We start from the raw sequence: 21,374 nt of genomic DNA, 5'->3' as shown, positions 1-21,374 counted from the left end.
AATCAGAGCTCAAAATCAAAGGAAGAATATTGCCTTGATGTGTTTAATCTCATCTCTACAAACAGTCAGGAAGACACGAATACAATAACAAACCATTTACCAAAATACCTTTAGCTTCTCTACGTCCACCGGGATACCTCTCTTTTCTTTCGGCTTTTGATTTTAAGCTCTTTTCTTTCCATAATTAGAAATCATGGTTTACTTAAATATACTAATGTACTTCTTACCCTTTTTCTTTGGAGTTTGCTATATCAGCTGATGCCTCTATTCTCTTTTTTTCTGTTTTTTTCCTTCCCCTGTGCAAATTCTTTACTTCTTTGATTTAACTTTTTTTCATTAACAAACCTTTTTCTTTTAGCACTAGTTTTTGTTTCCCTCTCAATGCTACCCATCTTCATTTCCTCGACATTCTTCGCACCGAAAACCTACACAATACATCAAAGTAAACAAGTCGATTGGAAAAATGGCCAATTATGCAAGTCAATAACGGGAAGAGAAAGAAGATATTCGGTGTTTTATACCTCTTTCCCTTGCTCTGAGAATTCTTTATTTTTTTTTCTCCTTTTATTTTTCTTCAACAGTCCTTTCTCTGCAAGCATTTTCAGTTTCTGTTTTTTCCGCTCTTTAGCTTTCTCCTCAAAGCCATCATCTATCATTCTCATTTCTGCTACATTCTTAGCACTGAAAACCTACAATACATCACAGAATTAAGAAGTCAAATAGAAATTTAGAACAAAAAAACCAAACCTTTACATAGCTCATAATTGAAAATGCAAAAATTATTTAGACACAGAAAAGGAAACAAATTAAATATATAATTCAATAGTTAGAACAAAAAATCGCCTTGCAAAAACATACCTTCTTCATGAGAGAAAGCGCCTCACTTTCTTTGTATTCAATCATTTCAAGTTGTTTCTCAATAAGTGCTTCTATTTCATGAATAAGTTCAACATCATTCTGAAAATGTCAAACAAATAAGGAAACCTTTGCAATAAAAATAAAAATATCAGAATCCTAAAATGATTTCATTTATACGAACATGAGTAACAATTGAAAAAACTAACACACTTCCTCCGAAAAAACACAGCAAAACCACAGATCAACAAATATTTTCTGAATATGTTTGAGTAATAACTCCTCCCAATAGAATGGAATTATTTATATTTAGAGGCCACACAACCTATTTCATCACACTTAAAAATGGTTATACATCAAGATATCCTAGACAATGCCATCCACAAGACAAGCAGGCAATTATCTAGAGTATGAATATTCAGAGGCCACACAACCTATGTCATCACACTTAAAAATGGTTATACATCAAGATATCCTAGACACTGCCATCCACAAGACAAGCAGGCAATTATCTAGAGTATGAACTCATTTTTCTAAGGTTTGCACAACACCCACAATCAAGTTTAAAAGTACAGACTTACATCGGTATGTCTGGGATACAGATTGTACCGATTTAGATACTAACATAATTCAAAAAGGAAGAACCTAGGGCATTACCCCAGAATCCATGCAGTTTAAAAGTACCTATGGTCCCCCTATAAATCTCAGAAACCAATTCACGTCAACCATAGCAGGTATTATAGTTTAGTTGGTTAGATTCATAATATTCCTTTAAGCTAAATTTAGATGGTAATGGTCATTAAGTGTCAAATTAGTGAAATGACACCTTTAATAACTTTCAGAGATGCAAAAATTTATCAATTTAATTGTTGAATTATATAACTGTCTATGGTAACATTGTTGATTTCAAGCTTGGGCAAATGAGGAGGGTTGTGTCATGCCCATTTCCATGGCTCACTCAAAATGAATGACGTGCTAATCCTAGGTTTTACCCAGAATAACAAGTTGTATCTCTCGACTATAGTATTAAATGAGTTTAGTCGCCACATCAACACTCAAGTGTGATGTTGCATAAGCAACAGGCCTCTCAAATTTAACAATTTATTACAAACAAAAATTCTTAGGTATTAGGTACAAATTCAGTACTTGCAAACTTCAATTCAAATAACAAACAAATATACAAGCTTTAATATTAAATATAACATGTGCTAACCTGGGTGACAAGGCTCAAAGCCAGTCCACCTCTACCGGCTCTTGCCGTTCGACCAACCCGATGAATATAATCCCGTGGAAACCTGGAGATGAATAGTTGCAATATGCTAATTGAAATGCTTCAAATGTCTATTAAGAAGGTAAAGAAATTGGCACAAGAAAAGGTAACCTTGGAACATCATAGTTGATAACAAGGTCAACTGTAGGAATATCCAATCCACGACTGGCAACATCAGTTGCTAGCAGTACAGAAACCTTTCCTGATTTAAATTGATGAAGAGCTTCAAGCCTCTGAGTTTGTGATTTGAATGAATAAAGAGCTGTTGCTTCTTGATCAAGAACTTCCAGCATTAAACTTAAACGATGACAATCTCTGAAATTTGGAAACATTTAGGAACATCTAAAAACTATTTACAAGAGAATGACAATAGTAGGGTAGGATCACTTTTATTATTTTACTTATCATTGTGTTACCTAACTTTCAGAAATTCTATCATTTAGGATCCTTATTCAAAGGGATTTTCTTTAGCCAATTACAGCAAGTTAATTGACCCTTTGATTAGGGTTAGCATTTCAGTATGCAATCTAACTTGAAGTATAAAAGGCGTAAGTGCGTGAGCATTGTTTTATGACATCACATCAGGATACACTATATAAATTCAAGAACCTATTTACCTCCTTCATTATCTAATATCATATTTCAACAGGAATAAAAGATGAACGTAACTGCTGCCATTTTTTAACTTGGGATATCTGAATACGAATTTAGAAACAAAATAGCCTTTCTATAAAGAAAACAAAAATAGCCAACAGAGTCAATGACCTCATTTTCAGAGTCCTGTCAAATTCATGATAGCAGAACATTGTTCATTTACATTGCAAACACCTGAGCACTAAGATTTGGTCACAGTTAAACAGTTCCAAATAAATGAAATAATGAAATGCATGTGAATCAGGTATGCCTCTCATTATTCAACTAAAGATGTCTATATAAGCTATTGTTGGAGGAAAAAGAGGATGGCAACAAATGCCTAATAATTATTTACCTAGTTGAAATAATAACCGCTTTCAAAATTTAATAACAATCAAATTATATTTTGCACACATAAAGGCCTAAATTTAGCTTAGTAGAACAAAAACAGCTTGGATTGTCAACAAAGCCATGCTAAACATCGGTTGGTGTGGGGAGTTACACACCAAAAGTGAAAGCAAAGCAAGCAATTATTTATATATACAAATTATAGGGGCCATTTTTCATTCCTTGTATACATAGCATATAGTTCTCAACTGTGTATCATAAAGCAGATTCCTATATGAGATTCCTATGTGAGAGCAGACGACAACGATGATGACATGTGTCCGATGGATGAAGATGATTTTTTTATTGGTTCACCAGTAAAATCTGAATCTCTATTAGCTTCTGATGATACGAAGGTGTCAAGTTTGTTTTATTCATCCACTGTTTTAGATGTTTCTATTTAAGATTAGTAGTTTTTTAACACTGGGCCGATCAATTTGCTGGAATAGAGGTGCAATCCTTCAAGCAAGCCTGCCGATGATCATCCTTGCAATTTTAATGAAACCCAAAATTTTGAGAAAAACAGGCCGCACTTATCACTGTCAACCGTTGCAGGAAATTCAACCACCTGAGCTTAATGAATCAAAGGAGACTCTTCATGAATCTGAGTTGGAATCATCTAGTGTAATGTATGTATCTGGTGCTTGATAGTAACTGCAATTTTATGGAGAAAGTACTATAGGTACTGTTTGTATTCTTCTCTATATAGATTTGTAGTTTTACCTCAGGATTCTATCTGAACTGTTGACTGGAATTAACACATGCTATTGTTTGTTACTTTTGGAGTTGCCTCCTGATAATAAAATCCCGGGTGTGTTTCCAACTTGCGCACCATTTACTTGAGTCAGCAGCCTGATTATCAAATGGACAACAAATTATGAAAGGGATACAGAAATACACATGTTGTGACTCTTTCAATTTTCATTTACTTCCTTTTGACCTTTCCTTTCAGCTTTCTGTGTTTCCATTGTCAACCGACTAATTCAACTTTCATGTGCTTGCTTAACTGCCCCAAGGTTAACTGAATAGCCTCCATATGTGAATGCAAGTAATCACCAGCCACAAATTCTCTAAAGCTTCCATCCACCTCAATAACACTGCAAGCAACCTCTTTACTTGTTCCTCTTTTCTTCATCATTTGTTTAACACCCTCCACATCTCTCCACCTTTGCTCCGTAGCATACATGTTTCTCAACATCACATAGTTTCCCGCAACATCCTCATCCATTTTCACCACCTCTTTAAGAACTTTCTCTGCCCTCGATACATCATTGAAGTAAACACAAGCAAAGAGAAAAGAACTCAGTATTATCCCGTTAGCATCATAAGGCATGGCTTGAATTAATTTTTCAGCCTCATCCAGGCATCCAGCTCTTCCTAGAAGGTCAACCACACAACCATAATGCTCAATCTCAGGCACAATTCCAAATCTCTCCATTTCGTTGAACCATCTTCTTCCTTCCTCCACCAAACCACAATGGTTGCAAGCAGATAGTACACTAATCATAGTTACCTCATTTGGTCCAAACCCTTCTTCCATCATCCTAGCAAACACCTCCAATGCTTCCTTGGCACAGCCATTGACTGCAAAACCATTTATCAAAGCATTCCACGAAGCCGTTTCCCTCTCATTCATCTCCTCAAAAACCAATTTCGCTTTCATAATTTCACCACATTTTGCGTACATATCAATCAAAGCAGTGCCAACACGAACAGACCTATCAAACTTTTTCCTTTGGGCTAACCTGTGAATCCAGCCCCCCAAATCCAACGCACCCAAATCAGCCGCAGCGGGAAGAACACACAAAACAGTTACCTCATCTGGCTCCACCAATACCGTCGGCATTTCACGAAACAACTCCAACGCTTCATGAGACCTTCTATTCTGGCAATAGCCTCCAATCATGGCATTCCAAGTAAACAAATTTTTATCCGGCATAACGTCAAACATCAACCTAGCATTTTCAACATCACCATTACCACAATACCCAGAAATCATACTAGTCCAAGAAACCACGTTCCTCTCCTCCATCTCATCAAACAACTCCCTCGCCAAATCCACACATCCCGTCTTTACATACCCATCAATCATTGCGTTGAAAGCAACAACGTCCCGATCCTCCATCTCATCGAAAAGCCTCCTAGCCTCACCCATATTCCCACACCTCGCATACCCCACAATAACCGCGGTCCACGAAACCATGCTCTTTACAGACATTTCATCAAACACCTTCTTGGCATCATCCAAAATCCGAAACTTCACATACATATCCACCAAAGCAGTTGACACGTACAAATCAAAGCAAAGCCCGTTTCTTAAAACCACCCCGTGAAGCTGCGAACCCTCCCGCCTGGCCACACGAGCCGAGCAACCCTTCACGAGCGAGGTGAAGGTGTACCCATCAGGCGTAAAAGGCGGCGTTTTGCGGCGAAGGTCTCGGAAGAGGGTGAAAGGCTCGGAGAACTGGCGAGCCGCGAAGTGAGTAGCGATCATGGAGTTGCAGAGGAAGGTGTCGCGGATGCGGACGAGGTCGAAGAAGGAGCGCGCGTGTTGTACGAGCGCGTGATGGCGCGTAGGGGAGACGACGACGAGGGAGGCGCAGGTGGTGATGAAAGCGGTGAGGAGGTTGAGGTTGTTGTGGAAAGAATGTCGGAGCATAAAGGCGTGGATTTGAAGAAGGGTGGTAACGCTCTTTGTCTTGCATTGGAGAAGGTTTAAGCATCTTCTCTCTGCGTTGCTCCATAGGGTTCTTTGTGGAAGTTGGTATTCATCTCCCATTATTCTTCCTTCTTCTACTTCTTCCTCAACTCTTCCATTTTACATCTTAAAAACAAGGATAAAAATAAGGTGAAAACATTTACATTTCACATATATAAAAAAATATTTTTTTATATTTTTCAAAAAATAAAAAATAATCAAATAAATATAAAAAATTGTGAATTTCTACCGCATCTTGAATCTTCCTATTTAATTCATTCAAGAGTCTAGTCATTATAGCCATAGATGTTTCTTCTACGTTGATTTTCATCAAAGTGACTTTCCATTTCTTGGACATACTATTCAATGGTCATATTTTTTGGAGTAAGATTTTGTAATTTGTTAAAGATCTCCTTTTTATAATAAGGAGACATAAAGAAAGGAGACAAAGACATTAAGTCTAAAAATAACTTTAAATTTAAAAAATATAAAAACAAATTGTTTGTAATTAAAAGAATTATAAATATTTTTAATTGTCTAAACTATTGTATAATTATGCTTCAAACTATGATTTTTATATTCCTTGAATTTCAATTTTTATGGAGTATCGTGAGCCTCGAGAAAATATGTTCTTCCAAATGTTTATTTTTCAACTTTATCATAGGTTATTTAAATTTCAACGTGTCTTCTTCAAGTTCTTCTTCTTTAAAATCAAGATATAGTTCTTTATGACACATGCAAATTTTCCTCTTGCACCCTTTTCGCCTTCTAAATTCTCTTCCAACATTCGTTTATTACTTCCATTCATGTAAAGAACAAAAACAACTTTATACATTTCCAAACAACAACACAGAAAATAAACTTTTTTTTTATTTTAAACAACACAGTAATCACACAATACAAGATGAATTAGTTTCTGGTAAGGAAGAAATCAATTTTATAAAATAAATAGTATATTTTGCAATAATTTTTAATAAATAAAATAAAATAAATTACAAGTAAATTGAATTCAACATTGTTCAACTTTTTAAAAAATAATAATAATAATTCAATTGAGTAAAAAAAATGGTTTAATATCTTATTTTGTCTCTAGTTTCGCTCTAAATGTTAAATTAATCTATCCTTTAAAAAGTGTATCAATTAAGTCCTCACTTAATAGAATTTATGTCAATGAAATCCCTTTCGTTAGATCTCTACAAACGACGACGGTAATTATTTTTCTTTCTCTTTTACATTTTTTTTATTTTTATGTGCAATACAGGTTTTTGTCAGTTTCTTTTTCGCTTCTATTTTTCTTTTACTTTAAATACTCTCTCCTCTCACTTTTTAAAGGATGAAGCATAGGAATTTGGAGTTGCAATCTCAAACAATGTGGCTTTACTATTTCAGTGGCCAGCCTGCTCAATGTTTGCCGATCTTTTGGGCCTCTCTGGCATGCCAAATTCATTTCACACTAGTTTTGAAGCCCAAGGGTAGATTTAATGTTAGAAAGTGGTAGTAAATAAAGAAGTCCTGTTGCAGAGAATCTCCGATATTTTAAAGAAAGATATAGTTACCTTTCTATCTGTACTTTGCCTACCATATGATGTCTAATGGTGAGATGGTATTATTGAATCAGAGAATTCAAGGTGCTACTGTGCTCTGCCTTAATCTTTATATATATATATATATATATATATATATATATATATAGATATATATATGTAGATATATATATATGTAGATATATATATGTGTAGATATATATATGTGTAGATATGTATATGGCCAGGAATGAAGAATGACATTGCTCGTTTTGTAGCATCCTGTTTGACGTGTCAACGTGCAAAGGCAGAACACCAGAGGCCGGGCGGCCTACTGCAGCAACTGGAAATTCCTGAATGGAAGTGGGACAGCATCTCCATGGATTTCGTGACCCACCTGCCACGTACGGTCAGAAATCATGACTCAATTTGGGTGATCGTGGATCGACTGACGAAGAGGGCCCACTTCCTGGCAGTCAATTTGAAGATGTCGATGACCAATCTAGCCAAGCTCTACATTCAGGAAATCGTTCGTCTACATGGAGTGCCTTCAAGTATCATTTCTGATCGAGACACGAGATTCACATCTCGGTTTTGGCAATCCTTGCAAGGTGAGTTGGGAAGCAAGTTGTAGATGAGTTCAGCTTATCACCCTCAGACGGACGGCCAATCTGAGAGGACCATCCAGACGCTCGAAGACTTACTGAGGACGTGCGTCCTAGATCACTTAGGCGTTTGGGATGAAATCTTACCACTCTTGGAATTCACGTATAACAACACCTTTCAGTCTAGCATCGGAATGGCGCCGTTTGAAGCTCTCTATGGTAGGAAGTGCCGAACGCCACTTTGTTGGTTTCAAGACAGAGAGAACGTCCTAACTGGACCCGAACTGATCCAGCAGACGACCGAGAAAGTGAAGTTGATCCAAGAGAGATTGAAGACGTCCCTGAGCAGACAGAAGTCCTATGCGGACAAGCGAAGAAGACCCTTGGAGTTCGCCTCAGGAGATCATGTTTTCCTTCGACTCAATCCGATCACGGGAGTAGGCCGAGTTGTTCGTCCAAAGAAGCTATCCCCCAAATTCATCGGACCGTATCAAATTCTGAGGAAGATCGGACCAGTGGCGTATGAACTAGCCTTACCACCTCAATTGTCGAACCTTCACCCAGTCTTCCACGTTTCTCAACTCCGGAAGTACATTGCCAACCCTTCTCATATATTAGAGTTGGAAAACGTTCAACTTTGCCAAGATCGAACGCTGGAGTTGCAACCAGTTCGTGTGGAAGACAGCCGCATCAAGTACTACAAAGGAAAAGACGTTCGTTTAGTGAAGATGGTGTGGGACGCAAAGACTGGCGACTCAACGTGGGAAGTGGAAAACGCTATGAAGGACTTGTACCCCCATTTATTTCCAGGTAAGATTTAATTTTCGAGGACGAAAATTTTTGTAGTTAGGGAGAATGTAAGGCCTTGGAAATTTAAACCAGCCTCCACCTGTCAAATCACATTTAATGTGCCATAACCCTGTTCAGATTTCATTAAAAACCCACTTCCTCAACTCTACAACTCACGCCAAGTGTCACCAGGAAAGAATGGAAGTCAGTAATGGGGGTGCAGGTGTCGATAGGAGAGACGCACGTTCGTGTGGACGTGGGGAGAATAAAATGGTTTTTTCGAAAAACTCTCCCACTCTGCTGCACGCACCTTCTTCTTCCCAAGCTCAGACCTTCCATTTCTCCTCCTTCTCTCTAGAAACCTCTTCCTTCTCTCTACTGTAACTCATTTTCCTCTACTCCGATCACGTTTCAGAAACCATAGAAGTACTCCCGACGCTGTAAGCTTCAATTTGAACCGAACAGATCCAGAATCTGAAACTGGTAAGTTCTCGACCCTGTACGTTCGTTTCTGGGTTGCATGCAAAACCAAGTTTTGACTGCATGCAAGGGTGTAGTTTAAGTATTTCGTTTTTTTTCTTGTGGTTAGATTTGATTGGAAGAGTTAAGTGGCCGTTGAGGGTAGAAAACGATAGTTGGGCGAGCTGCAAATCTGTGTTTAGGACAAATTGTTCACGAATCCAGGTAAGGGAAGCTTATTGTGATTTAATTGATACTGAATGTTGTATGAACGTTCGTTATTGACTGAATGTATGAAGTATATGTTAATTGACCTATATGATAATGTTTGATATTTATGAATATGAATATGAGTTATCATTTTGAAGTTTGAATGAATGATGTGAATTCTAAAGTTTATAAATTGATGTTTGAGTTGAATTTATGAAGTATGAACTGATATGTTAAATCTGGGATTTTGATAATATTGCTATGATAAGAAATGCCTTTATGATTGTGTACGTACGTTACTGGACGGTCTTTGATCGTTCGGTTTTCCAGTGAAAATGATTTGGTAAGGGATTCTTTCATTTGGGAAGAATCCTATTTTTAGGACGAACGCCCTCTTGTAATAGTATTACGTTTGAGCGTTCGGCCGAACGTAGACAACCGAGTGTTATGTAAGGAATTGAGAAGCTTATAATTATAACTTTGGACACTTAGTCATTTCAAAATTCTATCTTCACCATCTCGTACTACCTTGAATTCTATTTCTATTATGAGTACAAGTCTGCGATGGGTCTCGACCCAAAGCGTTCGTTATGAGTGGCATTCGGTCTTATACCGAAACGCTCGTCCTAGTATTAAATTACCAAACTGGTGGAAATAGCGTTCGTCCAAATTTCTATAAATCAGTATACCGCGTTCGGTCATTGACTGGAAGTCGGCTTCGATAATTAAATTGTTCTCGGTATGGTCTTCTACTCGTCTTGAGGTGTCTTCATCTATTTGGATTCGGCCTAGAGCCTTCCTACTTAAATTATTCTTTGAGTAATGATTTGATTTTCCTAGAGTCAGTTCATTCAACTGATTCAAATAGAAAATGACGTTCGGTAAATTTGAAGTGTCAGTTTTATTCGGTTCTGAAACGAGAATCTCTCGATCTAGTCTTTCACGTTCGTCCTCGTTATGAAGAGGGCTGAACGCTCGTTATTTTATGAAATTCTAATGGAAGATAAAAATGAGGTTAAAGTGAAGAATGGTAATGAACGAACAGTATATGAGATGAAGTAATGATTATGGATTTTGAACGAGCGTTCCAGGGAGGAACGACTCTTGTATGGATGAATATGAATATGGAATTTGTAAAGTATGATTGTGGGAATGATAATGCTGGCTTTCCATCCTGATGTTCCGTGAGTACTCATCCTCACTTAGAGGATGGTAGGTCATGTGTGGGAACGGCAGGAGGCCCGAGTCCTTAGGGGTACTTTGGATAGGGCTAACCTCGGGTGGCAGCTGATGTGATTATTCCAGTTACTACATCACCCGGGTGCAAGGTGTAAGACCCGTATTTTTTAGGAGTGGTGGGCACACGGTGGTCACCCACCTTTTGTATTATTGGAGTGCAATTATGAGGGGAGGGGAGAAAAGGAGAGGGGCATTTTACGGGGGAAGCTTGGCAAAAGAAGGGCCTCATTTTCTTGGCACCAGAGAGAGCTTCCACAAGGAAGGAACTCTTCTTTCCATTTTCAACTGTCCAAGAGCACCCAAGGGAAGCAGTACCAATTTTAGAAGAGCTGAGAGGAGGATCTGGGGTTGGGCTTCTTGTGAGAGTGGAGTTGTTGCAGCAAGATCTGGGAGAAGAAGTAGAGAACTATTGAAGTTGCAAGGAGATCTTGATCTGCACGTCTGGAGGAAGATGGATCACAAATTTTACAAAGGAAGTCTTCAAGAGGTAAGGGGAGTTAGATCTTTTGTTTGATTGTTGATATATATTGTGTTTGATGCAAATCTGGGAAGAAGGGGATGAAAAATTGGGGTTTTCTGGGTTTCTGGAAATCTGGTGCGATTCTGCAGAATTCTGCAGATCGCGCGTTCGTTTAATTTGATGAGCCAAATTGGACGTTTGTTCAAGTTGCTCGGTGGTCGGCTAAAATAAGTTGAGCGTTCGGTCTTTAGTTTGACGAGCGTTCGCGTTCGTAATAAGTGTAGCGTTCGGTATTAGTGCACTAGGCATTTTGAGCGTTCGTTCCTAAATCGGTATTTACAAGACGTAATATTGGGCGTTCGGTATTGGATATTAGTGATTGCAGTCGTTCGTCCTTAATATGGATTCTTAGGTTTGAAACTTGAACGGTCGGTTGTGGTGGATTAAATGAGCGTTCGGTCTTAAGGTGGACATTCTTAGAGTTCGATGATGAGCGTTCGGTATTAAAATAATACTCCTAGGTTTGGAATCTTAAACAGTCGGTTTTGATGTACCTGTGATAATAAGCGTTCGGTTTTGATTCAATAGTGCTTGTAGGCGTCTGTCCTTAAATTGATATTTACAGTTATCTTTAGCGTTCGGTCTTGTTTCTATATTAGCAATTGAGCGTTCGGTTTTGATGAGGTACTCTCGCTTGTGAGCGGTCGGTCTTAATTTGGATTGTAAAGTTTGGATTATAAGCGTCCGTTCTTAAATAATTGTGATTGTGAGCGTTCGGCCGTAAATCGATATTTTAAGTTTGAGCGCTCGTTCTTCACTTAGTATTTTCGGGTAGCAATGTTGAGCGTTCGGTCTTCATTTGATAGTCTTAAGTTTGGATCTTGAGCGTTCGGTCTTGATATCTGTTAGTAATCATTAGCGTTCGACCTAAATCGCGTATTCTGAGGTTTAGATTGTAAGCGTTCGACCTTGATGATGTTCGATCTTTTAGCGCTTGTTCAAGCAATGATGAATTCAATATGGTGTCCAATGGTTTAGCGTTCGGCCAAGGAAATTGATCTTAGCGTTCGGCTTAGAAGTGTTGAATCCAACATTGTGTTCGTTTTTGAGCGTTCGGCCTAGTATGGTGTGATCTCACTGCGTTCGTTCTAGAAGTGTTCGGTCCATATGGTATTCGGTGAAATAGCGTTCGGCCAAATAGTCTTGAATCCAATATGACGTTCGGTTTTAGCGTTCGACCTAATTGTGTTCAGGCGTTCGGTTTCAGCGTTCGGCCAAACAGTGTTGAATCCAATATGACGTTCGGTTTAGCGTTCGGCCTAATTTCTGTTCAGGCGTTCGGTTTTAGTGTCCGGTCAATTTTTGTTAAATCTCTTAGCGTCCGTCCAATTGGCATAGTGGCGTTCGGCTTATAACGCTCGGTGGAATAGTGTTCGTCCATCCAATGATGTGCAAATGGTAATGGGTTTTAAGTTCATTTTCTCTTAAATTGAATTAAGTGCAAAATGTCTGGAAATATATATATATTGTGATGTGATTTATGTGAATGTATGAGATATGTTAGATTTGATGTGATATTATGGGGGTGTCTGGTTATTCATGACTCGGGATAAGGTTTAAAGTAACAGTATAATTCATGGACGTAATTCCATGATCCTCGAGGAGAGGATACATGGTGGTGATTTGGGGTGTACAGAATGATTTCATGGTAGCTCAGTCTTGGGGGTTTTCCTGACGCTCCAATGGTCTTTCATTCTCAATTAGAGAGGATTGATCCATGTGGTGAGGAGTAGCAGGAGGTCCTAGTCTTGGAGGCTTCCAAGATGCTCCAGGGCGCGGAACGGACTAACCTCGTGAGGGTGGTAGGGTGAAACCCATTGGCAATGGCTTTGCAAAGCAGTAGAGGCCACCACGAGTGCATAACCCGCCATAGCTCGGTAATCATTCTAGTCCGGACGAGTCGGTCTATAAAGTAACAAGTCGGGGTATAAAGTAACAAGTATTGTGATGTTAGTCTATCATGTTTGAATGACTTTTGCATGTCGTGTAAGTGGGTGAATTGTGGTTTAATGAGTATGCTCTAATTGTTCTTTTATACGAATCTAAGTATTATTATATGAATTACATATGTTATATGTATAACATGCTTTTATATCTAGCTCACCCTTGCATTGTTTTTGTTATGTGCTGTTTGGGTATGTTTCTTTGGCGATGATCATCCACTTGGATGGGAGCAGATGTTGTCGCGGAGTTTCCCTTGAAGCAAGAGCTGGAGGTTGCTGATGTTGCGGAGTAGTCTTCTTATAGTTTCCTGATTAAACACTTGTAGTGTTTAATCCTTTCAACTGTTCAAGTTTAAATTTTCAGTTTCTGTTATTGGTGAATGACTGTAATTTCATATTTAATTACACGTCATACTCTGACTGTTCTCTATATTTGGATGTTAACGTCTTTATTATATAATATTGGTTATTATATAATCGGGATGTTACATTAATGGTATCAGAGCAGTTTGTCCTTAGGATGACCTGTGAGTTGTGGGTTTGTCGTGTCTTCTCTATGAAGAATTGAGTCTAAATGGTATAATTTACCATTTCCTCCAAGTCTAGATAGTAGATTATTGTTTCCAACTAGAGCTTTTGAGAACAGAAAACGTCTTGATAGGAGTGATGAGGGTGCACACTCATGACTTTTACCAGAGATGACTTTCCTTTCTTAATTTTGAAGGTTTGGGAAAGATAGGGTTGTGGTTCCAGTGTGGTTGTCTTTAGAAATCTTTGTCTTGTTCTTGCCTTTGTGGTAGTGTACTGTGCTCTATAGTGGTAGAGGGATGCAGATTCAAGGACAACTTGATATGTATACCTTCATTAGAATTGGTTAGAGCCTTTAAGGCAAATTTTGCCTCAAAGATAAGGAGATAGAAGACCAAAGTTTAGGTTTCAAAGGATGGGTGAAGATGTTGGAGTTGGAGTTTATAAGTAATGTTTTTGGGGTGAAGAAGTTTTCAAGAATAGAGTCAGAAGGTCAGATACCGTGTATTCCACAAGAAGAGTTGGGTTTGAAGGTTAGAATAAGATGAGCTTTGGGTAAGCATGGGTGTGACAAAGTTTGAGAGATCAGTTTAGTTCAGTGTATCAATAACGTCAGAGGTTAGAAGAAAAGGGTTTGAGGAGCAGTGTGTAAAACATAGAACGGATTTAAGGAGGGTGTAATAGAAGCCGGATCTCCAAGTTGAGGGAACATGAAGTGTGTGAGGAGAATTGGAGTATTATAGGACTGTGAGTTGAATAACCAAATGGAATGGTTAAGCATTAATCGCAATTGGATAATGCATAGTCAAGTTTAAAAGAATGTTTCAAGATTAGTGGTTCGTATAGAATAAATGTTTGATCATTGGCTGAGATGAGAGATTTCAAATGTTGAAGGAAGGAGTACACCAGAATGCCAGTTTGGTAAGAAAGTATAAGGTCAGAGAATTAAGAGCACAGTGGATGGAGAAAGGTTTTAGAATAGATGATAAAGGGTGGTTGTAGTATAAGTTGCTAAAGAGGGTATCGAGAATGATCAGAGAAGTTTGGGTTGGTTGAGATGTTTAGAGTTATGAAGTTGCATGTTGTGATAAAGTTAATTTTCTTTAGGTATGGTTTTATGGTGATGTTCAGTGTTCGGCTGAGTTTGATCAAGAGAGAAGTGGATGTTGAATGATGGATTGCAGAAGGCAGTGAGTTGGTAAGTTCAGATAAGGTCAGAAGATTGATGTTGTTGGTTAAGAGTATCTTGAGGTTTAGAGGATTAAAGATAGGGTTTGTATTTTGACGATTCCGAGTTGAAGAGGGCAATTCTTGAAGAAGAAGGTTTTAAGTTAATCTGGACGGGATGAGTGCAAGAAGAACTATGAGTGATGTGGCGTTTGTGGAGTTAATCTAAGGGTTCAAGTTTGAAGTTTATATGGAGTGGTTTCTTGACAGGGAAGGAAAACGAAGGTGGTGCATCAAGTATAGTTGAGCGAAAGATGGAAGCAAGTGTTATGAGAATTCAAGATGTCTGCAAATTGTAAATGAAGAAGAGATGATGTTGTTCTTTCGTAAGTTTGAGGTGTGATTCAAGGGAGGTTTGTTGTTTCAAACTAGTTCTCTGGTGCTTTATAGTCTTTAATAGAAGCTTCGTATTTCAAGAATAAAAGTCACCGGTTATATATCAATTGTGGATCAAATTAGAAAGTGAAAAAAAAAAGTGTTAGAATCGAAAGAGGTTAGCATGGATATGTGAAAAAGATAAGATAAATCTTTATGGTGTAAGGGTTTTGGTTGGTTTTCTGCAACAAGTATGGGATTTTATAACTTGGAGAAGTGGAATTCACTTTGGAGTGGGGTCTTAGGCAACACCAGCGTCCGGACGGGATGTTACACAAGGGACGCCTGTAGCTACACAGATTCATACAGTCCGGACGGTCCGTCTAGTAATAGGTTTTGGATGCTTATTCATGTTGAAATATTCTGGTGTGTTTGAATTGTTGAATTTCATGTTAAGGTATAAATTAAATTACATAAGCTTACCCTTCGTTTTTCCTTGTGTTGTCCCTCGTCCTTGTACGTCCGTCTTGTCTTCGCGATGATCATCCGTGTGGATGGGAGCAGATGGAAGTGAGCCACTTGAAGAGGCGCTGGAAGAAGGAAATTTGGATGATGTGAGCCTCGTAGATGTGGAAGTAAAGGCCGAGCCCTAGCGCGCTCGTTTGTTTAGTTTTGAATTGTTTAGTCTTATTAGTGGACGTTCGGTTATTTGGTTTTGTAAAACCGTTCGTCCCTGACTCTTCTTAGCTCTGCTGTTTTGTATTTTTGGCTTCTGTATTTTAAGCCGTTCGGCTTTTTGAACCCAGTTTTAATGTAAGACTGTTTTGTTTAATTGATTAATGTAATTAAATTCTAAATTATGGTGTTTACTGTATTTTGAGATGTTACAACTATTTTGTTCATACTATTTGAAGACAACTTAAGATAAATAATTCCCAAGAGATCAAATAACTATACAAGATATACAGAAAGTTGAGATACAGGACTGCGCTACAATCCAGGACAATATTCAAAGTTGAAATCTCATGAAAACAGTAGTTTCATTAATTGAAACAAGTTAAAAATCGATTTTCATAAGTGAAGTCATGAATTTTCCAAAGAACAATGAGAAACCACCGTTACTGCTCCCACACGACCTAGTTGATGAAGACGACGAGCTCCTTCCTCCATCACTGCTCTCCTCCGTCAACTGCAACACGCCAGAGTTTGACGGCGATAGAGTCGCTATTGACGATGCCATAGTGGGTCTCACCAACCTCTTCTTCATCAACTTCTTCTCTGGCCCCACCATTTCAGGCCACACTGCGCCACCATCACCTACTTGAAACACAAAAACACCATGGGAAACTTGTTGGGTGTCGCAACCAGAAAATAGCTGTCAACACCCAATTTCGTCCGGATGGACCAATTGTTTTGTTTTCATCATGAGTGTGAAAAAAAAAATAATAAAATAAAAAAAAATAAAAAAAATAAATAAATAAAAAAAAAGGAGAGCGTTCGTCCTCCACCGTTCGTCCTTTGCCCTGCGCGACCGTTCGTCCTTTGCCCTGTGCGACTGTTTGTCCTTCCCCTGCACGCGAACGTTCGTTCCTTATTGAATACTGTCACAGACGTTCGGCTTTTCGTCCATCCTTGACCACATTCCAACACTCGGCCGTTCGATCTCAATGACACTCGTCGTTCATGTTCAACCGTTCGTTTATCCACAAGCTTTCCAACTGTTCGGCCGCTCGTCCAAAGTCGTTCGGCCATTTGGATTCATGGATGTTCGGCAATTTTCAGCCTCCAGCGTTCGTCCGTCCAACCTTGTAGTGTTACCGTTCGTCTTAATTTTATTCAAAACCGATACATGTTGCTCTCATGTAGAGAGCGTTCGGTCTTGATGTACTGGTGATGACTAGCGTTCGGTTTTGAGCGTTCGTCCTAGTATCTCATGATCTCTGGCCGTTCAGCAAATAACGTTCGTTAGTGTTCTTATTCATCAAATAACGTTCGGTCTTGACGTGTTGAACGTTCGGTCCAGATGTTGTTATTCTCATCTGAACACTCGGTCTCATGTCTCTCTTCAGCCGTCCAGCGTTCAGTTTTTGGGCGTTCGACCCGTTTTGGTTTGATCATCAAATGGCGTTCGGTGAATTGTGTGGTGGGTCGCTCGTCCGAATAGTGTGGCGTTCGTTTTTTTTATTGCACTTTAGTTGTTTTAATAAAATATATAATAACAATAAAAAATAGGAAAATGATACTCGAACAACCAAATTTGACAACATTTGAACACGGCACACGTGTCAGCGTTCGAGCGATCCACGTTTTAAAGAGAAAAAGCTGCTGCATTTTGAGAAAACTTGCTGCAAGTGTGACGTGGCGAGGGATGGGCACGGGCAGCTTAGGGTGTGCGTTCCAAATTTGAAATGATATTCGTAGAGAGAGAAGCGGCGCGAACATTGGAGACGCTCAAACGTGACCTAGACAGAGAGACGAGAGAGTTGGAGAAAGGGTTGACGAGCGAGAGAGAGAGAGAGAGACCGAGTCCTTGCCGGAGTGCCGCCGTTCACTGTTGAAGGCCGTGTCGGAGAGATCAAACGCCTCCAGCCCGTTCCGTTTGACGGCGCCGCAACTCCGACGTCGAGCGCTCGACGCGAACACGGCATCGTGTTTCCTCCGTTCCGGCCCAGCGACCTAGGGAGGTGTTGTAGGTGTCGCTTCGTCCTAGGTGGTTCCGTCCCTGTCCCGGAGTGCTGCCGGAGGTTCGCCGGAGTCTCGCCGGAGTGTGGGTTGTGAGGTGGACCAAAAAGAGGGGTTTTCCGGGTTTTCAGTCCCACCCACACCGTAGGCAATCGTCTCTGTTCCAACCGCCACACCTCGTGTTCACTCAAGGTTAGTTTTTTTTTTATTTCAGTGGAATGAAGGTTTAATACGTGCATGATGTTGTTTGTGGATGATTTTGGTTATGTATGAGCTGTTACTGGATACGTAAAAGATAGGCAGGCAGTGATGTGTGATATCTTGTGGCAGGATAGCGAGAATTTTGTCGATGACGGGATTCAGATTGAGCCTTTCAACCTAGATAAAGAAAGGGAAGAAGGTTATTTTCATGCAGCAGCCAATTTTGTTGAATATGTAAGAGAGAATGAGATTAAGGTGAGGGATTTATGTTGTTTTCTTTCTTTATTTGTGATATTTCATTTGAATTCTGTTAATAAATTAGGGATCCTTGCAGGATGCATGGCTTGATAATATTGAATTTGATCCAAAATATTCTGCATTAAAATCTGTACCAACTAATGATGTGGATGAGGGCATGCCTGACCTTTCTTCTAAAGATATTGCCATCATGAAGAGGCGGATTGCAAATGTTCTTGAACCTGGGGAAACGGTATGTATGTATTTTATCATTCTTAATTTTCTGATTTTTTATTTCTTTGTTCTACTGAAGTATCATTGTAAAATACAATATTTATTTTCCAATTCACTCCAGAGTAGTTGTAGATCATCCATTTGTTTAGGCAATCATTGGTTTTTTATGTGGCCAAGGAGTTGTGGAATTTCTTGCTAAGGGTAGTTCATATCCTTAAAAAATATTATCCAGTTAAAAATATTTTACTCTCAAATCTGAACGTGTAAGGAATGTGTAATTTTGACATTGTGCTTTTCAAGTTGGAACAAATAAATACAGAAAATAAGAGAACCCGAATCTGCTGTTGACTCCATAGTTGCGTATGCAAATTTACTTTTAACTTGAGTTGAGTATGGCAACCCTAAATCGTTATCAGAGAAAGCCTGATAATTGCCATTTTTTCAAAATAAAGGATTAATGGTGTTCATAAAGATAAAAATATAAGAAACAATATTTAAAGTTATATTTGGCTTGTATCTAACTGCAGTTATTAATTTTATATCATGTTCATTTACATGTTCTCTTTATATCTTGTAAATCTTTATTCTTAGTGTTTGGAGAAACTATCTTTGGGCCTCCATATTAGTTAAGTGTTGGATTTTGGGGCAGGTTATTAATTGTCAATTTTTCCTTGGCTCTTCTTTCTTCTTTCTATGATGTTGTCGATATTTAGGTTTATGAGAAGGAGTGAAGGGTGCCTGTTTCGTGGTATTAACTGCTTAATGCTTATGCCTTCTACATTCTCCCCTTTTCAGAAGGATATGAGAAGTTAGCCCGGGCAAAAGAAGGCCCATCAAATCAACATTTGGCTAGTGGAGAAGCCTCTAGCACTGGTGAAGGTGATTATGATATGTTTGCTGACGAGGATGATAACAGTAAGCCATCTACAGATGAAAATAATACAGTTAGTCAATCTTCATCGGACGCCATATTGTGTGGAGGAATTAAGTGTTGCAACATTTAAGGTTGTTACAAAATGGATAGTACGAATGTCATTTATGGATTTCTTATCACTATTTGAAATTGTGATGATTAGGTTTGAATGTACATATTTTTTGTTACAAATCATCAAAGAAATGTTCAATAAATGACATAATCAATGGTTGAAGATCATTTGCATGTCCAATAAGTGTTAAAAAAAATTCATTAAAAAATCAATGTCATTTTGAAAGTTGAACTATCTCTGCAAAAACTTTGCTTCAACTCCCCACTTATTTGGTCTTTGCTACTAATGTTGTTTCTGTACAACGATTTTTACAAAGAATGGTTCCTTGGGCATGGAGTAAAATATAAAGGTGATAATCAATGTCTGAACATCACTTGTATGTCCAATAAGTCTTTAAAAAAATTGGTTCACTTAAAAATCAATGTCATTTTCACAATTGACCCGTGTGTGCAAAATCTTTGCCTGAACTCCCCACTTATTTGGCCTTTGCTCCCAGTGTTGTTTCTTCATAATGAGTTTTAAAAAGAGTAGTTCCTTGGACATAGATTTCAATATAAATGTCATAATCATTGCCTAAACATCATTTGTATGTCCAATAACGATTAAAAAAAAATTTGCACTTAAAAATTAACGACATTTTCTTTGTTGACCTGACTGTGCAAAACTTTTGCCTTAAGTCCCCAGTTATTTAGCCATTGGTACCAAACACCCCTTATAAAGTTTGTGACAATTTTTTCTCTAATATTAAATTTATATTTTCACGTATAGAAAGTTGAAGGTATAGAAATAATTCAAATCATCAATAACTCATTAAATGGATTTAAAATCTTAAACAAAAGATGAACATTGGGGCACCTATTCCTGCACCAAATTCAATAAACTGGCCGTAAAAGGTTATCATATGACGCTACAAAGGCGTACATTAACATAATTACAATTTGCTTCTTAGCTGGGCGAGCGATCTCCGTTAGCTGGGCGAGCGATCTCCGCTCTCTGGACGAGCGTCCACTTGCTGGACGAGCCTCCTCTGCGCGCTGGACGAGCGTCCTCTGCGCTGCGCGCTGGACGAGCGTCCTCGCTTGCTGTTCGATGGGCGTTCGTTATCTGGTCAACGAGCGTCCGCTCGCCGGGCAACGGGCTTCCACTCGCTGGGCACAGAGCGTCCGCGCAGGTTTATTTCATCCTTCTAAGTCGCGCCGGCGCCCCTTTTCTCGCGCCCGAGCGCGAGACTCTCTGTCAAATCGCACCCGGCGCCTTCTCTTTCGCGCCTGGGCGTGAAACTCTCGGAAGAACAGCGTCCTCTTCTCGTTGTTGACAGCCAAATGATGCGCTCCAAGTCTTTGACAGTATCCAATCCTTATTCTACTTCGAAATAAACAAACAAAAGCATAAAAAAACATTTAAACAATCAAAATTATACTTAGGTTTAATCATTCACTAAGTCCCTATTTTCGCATGGAATCTCAATTTCGTCCCTTTCTTTCTGAAAATCTCAATTGGGTCCCAATTTTATGAAAATTGCAACAAATCGATCCTTTCCGTTAAATAGTGTCAAACGGCGTTAAAAAAATTGATGAGTGAATGCTGAGATGACGAACGAGCGCTCGTCCAGCAGCGAACGAGCGCTCGTCCAGCAGCGAACGAGCGCTCGTCCACCGAACGAACGGTTGTCCACCAGAGAACGGACGCTCGTCGACCTCTTACTGCTGGACAACCGTTCGTTCCACACTGGACGACCGTTCGTTCGGTGGTCGAGCGCTCGTTCGCTGCTTGACGAGCGTTCGTTCGCTGCTGGACGAGCGCTCGTTCGCTGATGGACGAGCGCTCGTTCGT

At 39.1% G+C, this 21,374-nt stretch overlaps 4 protein-coding genes across 4 annotated transcripts; 2 read left to right on the top strand and 2 right to left on the bottom strand.

Moving 5' to 3' along the window:
• Positions 1-9: 9 nt before the first annotated feature.
• On the bottom strand, positions 10-3,993 carry LOC108343717 (DEAD-box ATP-dependent RNA helicase 36). Its single transcript, XM_052866907.1, has 6 exons — positions 3,869-3,993; positions 2,237-2,440; positions 2,069-2,150; positions 859-957; positions 522-689; positions 10-425 (listed from the first exon to the last, which is right to left on the bottom strand). Exons 2-6 carry the CDS (start codon positions 2,416-2,418, stop codon positions 252-254), a joined length of 705 nt encoding a protein of 234 aa, XP_052722867.1. The 5' UTR covers positions 2,419-2,440; positions 3,869-3,993; the 3' UTR covers positions 10-251.
• LOC128193321 (pentatricopeptide repeat-containing protein At2g44880-like) lies at positions 3,179-5,966 on the bottom strand. The gene is made up of 2 exons (XM_052866905.1): positions 4,086-5,966; positions 3,179-3,997 (listed from the first exon to the last, which is right to left on the bottom strand). Exon 1 carries the CDS (start codon positions 5,922-5,924, stop codon positions 4,116-4,118), a length of 1,809 nt encoding a protein of 602 aa, XP_052722865.1. The 5' UTR covers positions 5,925-5,966; the 3' UTR covers positions 3,179-3,997; positions 4,086-4,115.
• Positions 5,967-8,165: 2,199 nt separating this feature from the next.
• On the top strand, positions 8,166-8,972 carry LOC108344446 (uncharacterized). The gene is made up of 2 exons (XM_017582890.1): positions 8,166-8,781; positions 8,899-8,972. The coding sequence occupies exons 1-2, from the start codon at positions 8,166-8,168 to the stop codon at positions 8,970-8,972; spliced, it is 690 nt and encodes a 229-aa protein (XP_017438379.1).
• Positions 8,973-18,192: 9,220 nt separating this feature from the next.
• LOC128193706 (uncharacterized) lies at positions 18,193-19,559 on the top strand. The gene is made up of 4 exons (XM_052867787.1): positions 18,193-18,339; positions 18,419-18,574; positions 18,705-18,756; positions 19,351-19,559. Exons 1-4 carry the CDS (start codon positions 18,193-18,195, stop codon positions 19,557-19,559), a joined length of 564 nt encoding a protein of 187 aa, XP_052723747.1.
• The last annotated feature ends 1,815 nt before the right edge of the window (positions 19,560-21,374 follow it).

Source organism: Vigna angularis, chromosome 8 (genome assembly GCF_016808095.1).
Source record: "Vigna angularis cultivar LongXiaoDou No.4 chromosome 8, ASM1680809v1, whole genome shotgun sequence".
Classification (NCBI taxonomy): Eukaryota; Viridiplantae; Streptophyta; class Magnoliopsida; order Fabales; family Fabaceae; genus Vigna; species Vigna angularis.
Note: the sequence above shows the minus strand (reverse complement) of the source record. Positions and strands in the feature narration are given on the sequence as shown.

Bases quoted from the DNA above. Each gene is read 5' to 3' on its own strand.
- LOC108343717 (XM_052866907.1), bottom strand. From the start codon at position 2,418: ATGCTGGAAGTTCTTGATCAAGAAGCAACAGCTCTTTATTCATTCAAA. The intron at 958-2,068 runs GTTAGCACATGT...TGACATTTTCAG, and splicing joins CTTTGAGCCTTGTCACCCAG to AATGATGTTGAACTTATTCA. The intron at 426-521 runs GTATAAAACACC...TGTATTGTGTAG, and splicing joins TCTCAGAGCAAGGGAAAGAG to GTTTTCGGTGCGAAGAATGT.
- LOC128193321 (XM_052866905.1), bottom strand. From the start codon at position 5,924: ATGGGAGATGAATACCAACTTCCACAAAGAACCCTATGGAGCAACGCA.
- LOC108344446 (XM_017582890.1), top strand. From the start codon at position 8,166: ATGGCGCCGTTTGAAGCTCTCTATGGTAGGAAGTGCCGAACGCCACTT. The intron at 8,782-8,898 runs GTAAGATTTAAT...AACCCTGTTCAG, and splicing joins GTACCCCCATTTATTTCCAG to ATTTCATTAAAAACCCACTT.
- LOC128193706 (XM_052867787.1), top strand. From the start codon at position 18,193: ATGTGTGATATCTTGTGGCAGGATAGCGAGAATTTTGTCGATGACGGG. The intron at 18,340-18,418 runs GTGAGGGATTTA...GGATCCTTGCAG, and splicing joins TAAGAGAGAATGAGATTAAG to GATGCATGGCTTGATAATAT. The intron at 18,575-18,704 runs GTATGTATGTAT...CCATTTGTTTAG, and splicing joins TTCTTGAACCTGGGGAAACG to GCAATCATTGGTTTTTTATG.